The following is a 9,233-nucleotide window of genomic DNA, read 5'->3' on the forward strand; positions in this document are numbered from 1 at the left end:
ATATAATCAGTAATCCTTTTTAAATCTTTTTTATTTTTTTAATTTTAAAAATCACTGACATAATATCTTTTATTTTTAATTAAAATAAATTTCATCAATAATCTTTTTAAATTATAAGTACTTTTTTGGTATATTTGTTTTATTTTATATAATTTAGGTATTTTTTTGGCTCAAAAAATGTTTAGGGACTTTATCGCTCAAAACATGAATGTTCATTGATTTTTTTTTCCATTATTTTACTACGTTAATTAGTTTTATAGGTCATGAAGATGTATCTAACAAGTTTTAGAAAGTCTAAGGAGTTGTTTAACAGACTTATTTGTTCCAAAAAATTGTTCAACAACTTAATCATACTAAAGTCCATTGAGTTTTTTTTAGACTTTTCCGAAATAAAAAGTGATTTGTTTGGACATGAATTATTGAGCCTTTCGGTGGTAACAAATGATAAGATATTCAAGAAAATTGCATGTTCCCAGCAAGCCGCTGAAGTCTCAAAAAGATGCTCTTTCTTTTTGTTTTCAGCACTTGACTTGACCTTATCACATGTTTTTGCTGATTGTGCTTCTAAACTCCAATTCCTATGAATTGAAGATCTCAATTCAGGAAGGTATGTTCTCTTGGATTCCAATTGTTGTTGATTTTCTTTTTTGTTTTTGATGGGCATGCTTCTCTAAATTAAGGTTCCACATCTGTCCCCTTTCCATTGATTGGTCCACACCACCATTGAACAATCACGCACAAGAACCATGCACTGATGGTCTATTTGCATTGCCATGTGCAGGCACTAACAGGAAACTTGAGTTATTGACTCGATCATTTAGTGAACAATATTGTGTTTGTGTGAAGCCATAGGTTAACCAAGATCAATGGAGTCTCTAATTGGTAAAAATTCTGATGCGGATGAAGTGCACTTTGACAATTCCATTACCTCTCGCTTGACCCCAGAAGTTCCACCTTCCCCCAAATTGGCGAAGTTGTTCTTACAGGAGAAAAGTAGCTTGACAATGCTACCACCCTCTTTCTTTGAGCATGTGCTAGTCCTTAAAGTGCTAGATTTGTCTCATGCAAGCATACAATCTTTACCTCCATCCATTTCCAAGTTATGTCTACTTGAAGAATTTATCTTGCGAGAATGTTCACTTTTAATAGAAGTACCACCTGAAATTGGAGCAGTTAAGAATCTCAAGGTCTTTGATCTCGAAGGAACTGAGATCATGTATCTACCAAAAGAAATCGGCAAATTAGAGACTTTGGAATGTTTAAGGGTGTCTTTGTCTGCATATGCAGATGACTATAAAGACAGAAATGACATAGAGCACATAATTCCAAGGAAGACAATCTCCAAGCTCACTAAGCTAAAGGAGTTAAGTATCAGTGTGGATCCAGAAGCTAAATGGTGGGAGGTTGAAGTTTTGGAAGCTATTATGCATGATCTTCTTGTCTTACCCGACCTCAATACTCTAAAGTTGTGCTTACCAACTACTAAATTAGTGCAACAGTTCCTAAGGCTTGAAAGGTATCAAGTACCGATATTTTCAGGTTTGTGGAACTTTAGATTTATGATTGGTAAATGTGAACAACTTCCATTTTCTGTGCAACTTGATATGGAAGAAAATTTCTTGAAACTTGAGAAATGTGTAAAATATATGAATGGTGAGGGATGCATGGATGAAAATGCAGAGTTAATTAGACAAGCTAGAGCTTTATACTTACGCCGCCATTGGACTATTGAGAAGCTCTCAGTATTTGACATAAGGAGGCTGAAATATTGCTTGCTMATGGAGTGTAATGAGATGCAAACCCTCGTCCATCAAGASGATGTATATGAAGACAKAAATAAAGCCACTAACCAKGGTGAAGACGTCATACTTGAATCGCTGCAATTCTTGGCCCTTCACYTCATGAAGAAGTTACAAAGGATTTCAATGGGACCAATYGGCAAAAAGAGTCTRTCCTGTCTAAGAATTTTAGCCCTGCATACTTGCCCTGAGCTGACTAGCATTTTTGTGGGATGTTTGCTTGATAATTTCGAAAACTTAACTGAACTTATAGTTGAAGACTGCCCCAAGGTCAAAAGCCTTGTAACTCTGGAGGCCACCTCTTGGAGTAAAGGTCCGTTTCTCCCAAACTTAAAGAGAGTATCACTTCTGGACCTACCTGAGCTGGTGAGTATTTCTAGTGGGGTCTGCATTGCACCACAATTAGATACGTTACTGGTTTTYAATTGCATGAGTCTCGACTATCTTTCCATCATGGAATTAYCTAGACATACRAAGGYGATTAAAGGAGAAACTGAATGGTGGGATGCATTGAAATATGGAAAATTGACGTGGAACAGTGTCTTTGTACAAATTAAAAGAGATGGAGGTTTAATGGATCAATTAGCAGAAGATACAAACTCTCTCCAACATTTTCTCGAGCTTCCGATGGTCCCTACACACCCTGGTAAGTTTCATTCAGTGAGTATTCAACTATTATAGCTTCCAACTTGTATTCGAGTCTTCCAGTCTTGGATGTTATGCTTAAGTTGAATCGTTTCTACATGGCACATTACACATTCTCTTACATAATAGTGCATGTTATTTGCACTCTCCACTTCCATTTCCACCCAGCCCTATCATTAACAACTTGGTAATTTTCTTTTCCGTGTCAATCCTTAGGTAGCTCTTTGCAAGTGGATGAAAACTCACCAAGGGATGATCACCCGGGTTTAACTGAAATCAGGGAACAAGTTGAGCAGCTTCAGATTGATCACAATGTGCCCTTTTTTGATGAAACCAGAGAAATGTCAACTCAGAAGATCCTCAACTCTGATGATGACACCCAGTCACAATATGCTGGAACAGCAGTTAGGTTGTGGGACTCACCATGTCCTGCGAGTGGCAAGCTGCAAAATGAAGATAAGGACCGCGATTGTAACGTTCCCTTTCACAAAGACGCTTTTCTAAAGAAGTAAGTCATCATATATGTCTGTGTGTAGATGATATCCCACTTGAAGAAAAACATTGTTGATGTGATTATAGTATGCACAACTATATATATATATATATATGTGTGTGTGTGTGTGTGTGTGTATGTATATATGCATGTATGTATGTATGTATATATATATATGCATGTATTTATATGTATGTATATGTAGGTTATGTAGATATGCAATATAACATCAATATAGCTTAAAAATAGAAGAGAAGGCAAGATAAAATGTGCAGATATGTAATATATAGCAACTGTTTGCAGAAGGGGATGCTATAAGAGGAGGCGTCAAGCAAAAGTGATCAAGAGGATAGCCATTGAAGAACCCCTCGATGATGGTTATGTTTGGAGGAAATATGGTGAAAAGAAGATTCTTAATAGCAAATACCCCAGGTATATCTATAACTTTTTCCTTACTGCTCTTTTAGCATATAAGAATGCTCACAAAACTATCCTGCTGTATATGGGAACTCACTTCACGTAAATTTTCAGGTTTATTCATTTCACATCTCATTCATTTTTCAGAATTCAGATCTATTACATAAACTTTGCTTGAATACATGTTGAGTTTGCAAATGATAAAGCTTGCACAAGTATACACAGCGTTACACTTTGTCAACGAGTAATAAAGCGGTAAAAACGAGATATTGTACACAATGGGAATTTTGCATAAAGTAAGAGTGAGAAGTCAGTTGGTTAGCAATTTCAAGATTTTAAATGATAGTATTAGAAGATTTTCAAAATACTTGGATATGGAAATCCCCTTAGAGTTTTAGTACAGTGCAGAATTGCTATAGCCTGTGCCTGTTGGCTGTTGACGTAGCCTTGTTTCTTCGTTGCCAGCAGAAATCGAATTGGTCATCCTTGCCAGGCTCAATGATACAGACTTTTATCCAGTAAAACATATGCTTATACATATTTTTATGCAGTTAACCAGGTTCAAAAAAGGTTCATTCATACCCAAGTAATGAGTGATTTAGCTCATGACTATAGTAAGTAATCAAAATGAATAGAAGAACAACTGTTGTCATTTCAAACTAGATTAAGAACAAAACTAAATTGGTAAATGTGCAGGAAGTTAAAGAAATATAGTAAACTGGATTACAATTCCTAAAAATTAAAAGCTGTTCGAAAATAATTAGATTTAGTATCTTCTACATTTAGAAAGAGTATTTTGACCTTTTTTCTCACTTGTCTTGATTTTTTTAGATAAAAAACATGGAGAGCGAAAACGTTTGTTCAAACAATTACGTATGATGTTGTGATTTTGTTCACATATGAATATTTTATACTCCATAAAAGCAAAATTTTGGAAATACGTGAGATTTAGATATGGACCATTTTGGATCGAGTGTGGTGTTTAAGACATTTGATTTAAAATATCTTACATAAACAGGAAAAACAATCCCCGATTCCCCATTGGGGATAGGGACATAGATTGGGAGGATCAGGGGTGGGGATTAGGTTCCCCGCCTCATTCCCATGCCTAGTTGCAGAAAGATAATATTAACTAATTCTAAGTTGTGCTCTGATAAATTACCCGAAATGAATAAAGCGAACAACTAATCTAAAAGATGTCATTTAACTACAAATTAGCCGAAATGAGACAACCTTACTCAAATAATTGGTGGCAATCTTGGTTTTAGTCTATGATAAATAACTGTCTATATGAGAGTTATCAATGCTCATAGAGGGTTTTGGTTTGATCTAACATTCACCTATATTTAGATTTTAGATATGATATATACACACACATATACATATATAGGGTCACGTTCTGGGAAAAACCGCAAAAAAAATGAAAAACTGAGGATACCCTGATAACTGTTCATTTGGACTGTATCACATGTGCATTCAAGTAATTTGTAAGCAATTTGTCTGGTATGCATACATACATAAAAACCATAAAAACAGCTTCACTTGTATGCACATTTTTGGGGGTTTTCCCCTGAATTTCCCTCAACATATATACACACATTGTAAGCATATGTGGAACCCCATTAAATTACTCTCAAAATAGAGTGGTAGACTTTAACTTTGACACTATGCAAGAATATGTGAACCCCATTAGATTACTCTACAAAGAGCCCTTGAGGAGAGAAGGGAGGTTCCAACATATATAGAGGAGAAATGGTCCACATGTAGCCGATGTAAGACTCTAAACATATATACATACATATACATATATAGGACATCATAATTATTCACAGACCCACATATCACCTTTTAGTTTTGGATTTTGAGTGTTTTAATTTTCGGTATGGGGCTCTTCCTATATGTTTTAAGTGGTTCATTAGATGGATGCACAAGCCACTTTATGATCATTTTCCTTGTTCCTGTATTCTATGTAAATAGTTTATGTGAAGATATACTTGTGATTATGTATACTAATTCCAAGTTTCTTCCCGGTTTAACCATGCTTGATATTTAAAGAGACAAACTCATAACAATACTTGTAAATTTGCAGACAATATTACAGATGCAACTCCAAAATTTTACACAATTGTTATGCAACGAAGCAAGTTGAAAGGTCTACCAAGGACCCATCTTTCTTTATAGTCGCTTACTCCGGAAATCACACTTGCCCCAGAATATTAAGCACCAATTGTTCCTCCACTGCAACAGAATTAGCTGCTAGAACTGTAAGAACCAGAGATTCATCACCTGCAACTGAATCAGCTTCTACAATCAATGATAGTAGTTTCCAAAATCCAACACGCCTTCAGTCATTGGACTTGAAGAAAAAGTAAGTCATCAAATATGTGTGTGTATAATTTGCCTCCAACAAGAAGCCACACCATTGACCCCTTGCATTACATGTATGTACTATGTATTACTATATTTACACAGATGTTTATGTTGGTTTCCTCATAGTTATGTTTTATAGACAAGGTAAAATAAATGTCATCCATGAAAATTGCTTGAACATCCTTATGGAAGTGTAGCGATGACATAAGGTGGAGTGAGGTAGAGCCATGGTGTGAGGTGGAGCTAGGTGGTAATAAATGGTCACTGATTTGCGGGGCTAAGGCAACAACATAGATACCATGCAACATATGGTTCTCGGAAAGCTTAGCTATTCACCAGAAGGTCATTAGCTCAGCAGTACCGAGTTTCTGGTAGAGCCCAGCCTCTTAAGAGGTTAAGGGTTCAACCCTCACCAAAGGTGAGGAGAGTTCATGAGTATTTGCCATATATAATGAGTATAATACTCTAAAAAAGCTTAGCTATTCTATTAAAGAAAAATGAGGATGAATGATATGCAAAGTAGGTAAATGATACATACATACATACATACATACATACATACATACATACATATATACATATATATATATATATATATATCTGACAGATAGAAGCAATTGTATGCAGAAATACCAGGAATGCTGAGTGTACCACACAAGTAAAAATTATCCTAAAGACTGGATTTGACAAACCACCTGATGATGGTTATGCATGGAGTAAGTATGGGATTAAACGAATTAAAGGTGCAGATTTCAGGTACATCTATAGTCTTTACCTTAGTTATTCTTAGTTTGTTGGATGGACTTGATTATACTTCTAATCATGAAAAACTTATTTTGCACATGTTTGAGTTTTATTTACTTGACCTCCTGTTTTTCATCCAATGTCATGCTTGACATTAAAGATGTGGCTTGGTGATCTATCTGAGTTACTTTCATCTCAGCAAAAAGGGTTTAACTGGGTTTGAATTAGGCTATAACTAGTTCTTATAAACCTATCCTTTTCAAAAGATAAGTTAAAAAAAATACTATACTGGAGTTATCATAATTCACTTGCTACTTTCATTTTGTGTTACCTTTTGGTTTGTATATTTCACTTTCACCAACTTGAAACCTAGTCATTCAAAACATGGATGTGGCCAGCCAAATTGTGAGCTTTTCCTTATTACGTTTATTGTATCCTCTTCTGTTGAATCTTCAAAGTACTTGACATTACTTATAATTATAGTTATCCAAATACGAGTTATCTGATATCTGAAAATTAAAGAAAGGAAATCATAATAATTGCAACAATCTCAAATTCAAAATTTAACCAATGCCAAATAACAAACAAAAAGGTAATTTCTGGGTCCTAAATTCAAGTCGACTAAAAAAAATTCCTAAATGTTGCAGTGAAACCACCACTAGATCATTACAACAAACTGTAACAAGTTTCTATCCACAACTGAAAATAAATAACTACTAACAGCAGAATGACTCCTATGCAACCTTTTAACCTGAGGCTACACCTTGCCCTTGCCTGTGCTAGAACCCTCAACCTGAATGCTGCCTGAAAGGTTTTAGTTTTGTAAACATGGGTTAGACTAAAAGGTCTAGTGAATTTCTTGTAGCTAATGTTAGAATAAACAATGTTATAATGTAAACGGTAAAACCAGATAATCAAACACCAAGATGGATGTAGCCTCTGCCCGGACTACATTTCATCTCAACACCAGTTGGCCACATACTTAAAATGAATGCAGACTCTGCTTGGGCTACATTCCATCTTAAGTTTAGCCAAACTCGACTCCCGCCCTTAAAATGAATGCAAACTCTACTTGGACTGCATTCCATCTTAAGCACTTTCAAGACAACCAAACTTGGTATCCTGATACTCAAGATGAATGTAGACTCTACCTGAACCAATTCCATCTTTAAGGACTACCACAGAGAGTACTTACAACGTAGGATCAACTACTTGGGTCGACCTTAGGCAAACACCCCTCCTAAATGCAACGGAGGTCACCAACCTAGACCATGAGCCTTATTGATCACCTGTTGATCCCATCCAGGTAAATGCCACACAAAAGGACTTTACGCACATAAAAGCATCAATGGAAGACATTAAACGTGCATACTTATCATATAATCTATTCACATTTCATTATCTCAAAAGTTACCGACAAACAAGTCTTGCAATTTAATAAGAGTTTGGTACACAAAATTCATCTCCGGTCCAAATGCACAAGGATATGCGCTAAATACTACAATTTCCCAAACTGACCACCTGAATTAATGGGATTAAGAAAGGCGTTAAACCCTCATAATTCATAGTTATCATTCTAATCCTCTTCTATAACCCTCTAAATAGAACCTCTAAACAATGCCCCAAACTGAACCCACAACGAAATCGAAAAAGTTGAAAAACGCGTGAACAATTCTTACATGACCTGATTCCCGCTGGTCCTGTTTGGCCTGGAACACTCCAAAAATCCACAGTTTGACCTCAAAACCCAATTTCTCATCCTTAATATCCCATCCGAAGATAACCGAACATAAACCCAACGTATTTGAACCTCCAAAATGATACCAGAACACATTTAAACAACTAAACACAATCAATCTTCCATATACTCGACCCAAAATTTAATAATCAAACTTCTAACCTAGAAAATCCCAAGTTCAAAGATGATTAATCAAACTCCATGAATCACCAAAGTAAACCGATTTTAAACCTCAAATCATAGCTAGATTCAAACCCAAAGAAGGTTTTTTACCACAAAATCCTCATTTCAACAACAATAAATCTCCAAATCAAAACCCCCCAAAGAAGCCATCAAATCCTAAGCAATGGAAGTCCTAAAAGAATAAAATCTGAAGTACATACCTGAAAATGGAGAGTCCACCAATCTTTTTTCTTCTTCAGACTTGCATCATTTGACCATCCCTTCTTCTAGAATCATTCCTCATTCAAAGCTTCAACCAAAGACCAATTCCTTCTAAATGGGAGAAGTAGGCTAGGTTAAAAGAGGTGTATAACCTTGAATGACGTATAAATTCCATAATTGCACAAAAGGTCCTCCAAGCATTTAAGTCTCTACCATACCACCCCCGCACTCTCACAGTATTACGAAATTTGTATTTGGGTTAGTATTACGAAATTTGTATTTGGGTTATTACAATGATACTCTTGAACCTGCAGAGCATATTACAAATGCAGACATTGCAATGTAAAGAAGCGAGTGGAAAGATCTTTTGATGACCAATGTATCGTGGAAATCACTTACAAAGGAGTACATACTTGTCTTAGACTTCCAATAACCAGCCATTCCACAACTGCAACTAAATCAGCATCAGGCATCCTAGAGAACAGTGATACTACCTCGATTGCAGCTGAATCAGCATCAAGTATCCTAACTATAGCACAGTCAGCTTCTATAGTCACTGAAAATTCTTTTGGACAGGACTCTATAAAGAAGTAAGGGGGTGTTTGGGAAAGCTTATTTAAGGTGCTTATCAACTTATTTCAGT

General features: G+C 35.7%; 1 protein-coding gene, 1 long non-coding RNA gene and 1 pseudogene across 2 annotated transcripts in view; 1 reads left to right on the forward strand and 2 right to left on the reverse strand.

The window, feature by feature from the left end:
• Nucleotides 1-788: 788 nt before the first annotated feature.
• LOC112504399 overlaps nt 789-9,233 on the forward strand; it is a 9,878-nt gene continuing 1,433 nt past the window's right edge. The window contains exons 1-5 of the mRNA XM_025108341.1: nt 789-2,445; nt 2,661-2,952; nt 3,241-3,369; nt 5,444-5,722; nt 6,352-6,480. Of these exons, the coding sequence (XP_024964109.1) occupies nt 867-2,445; nt 2,661-2,952; nt 3,241-3,369; nt 5,444-5,722; nt 6,352-6,480 (2,408 nt within the window). The 5' untranslated portion in view covers nt 789-866. The remainder of the gene's footprint in view (nt 2,446-2,660; nt 2,953-3,240; nt 3,370-5,443; nt 5,723-6,351; nt 6,481-9,233) is intronic.
• Nucleotides 7,007-8,697, reverse strand: LOC112504400. The gene is made up of 2 exons (XR_003068185.1): nt 8,590-8,697; nt 7,007-7,272 (listed from the first exon to the last, which is right to left on the reverse strand). It is a non-coding gene; the product is annotated as an uncharacterized LOC112504400 (long non-coding RNA).
• LOC112504401 lies at nt 7,613-7,782 on the reverse strand (annotated as a pseudogene).

Source organism: Cynara cardunculus, unplaced genomic scaffold, assembly GCF_001531365.2.
Source record: "Cynara cardunculus var. scolymus isolate 2C unplaced genomic scaffold, CcrdV1 Un_Scaffold_5486, whole genome shotgun sequence".
Taxonomy (NCBI): Eukaryota; Viridiplantae; Streptophyta; class Magnoliopsida; order Asterales; family Asteraceae; genus Cynara; species Cynara cardunculus.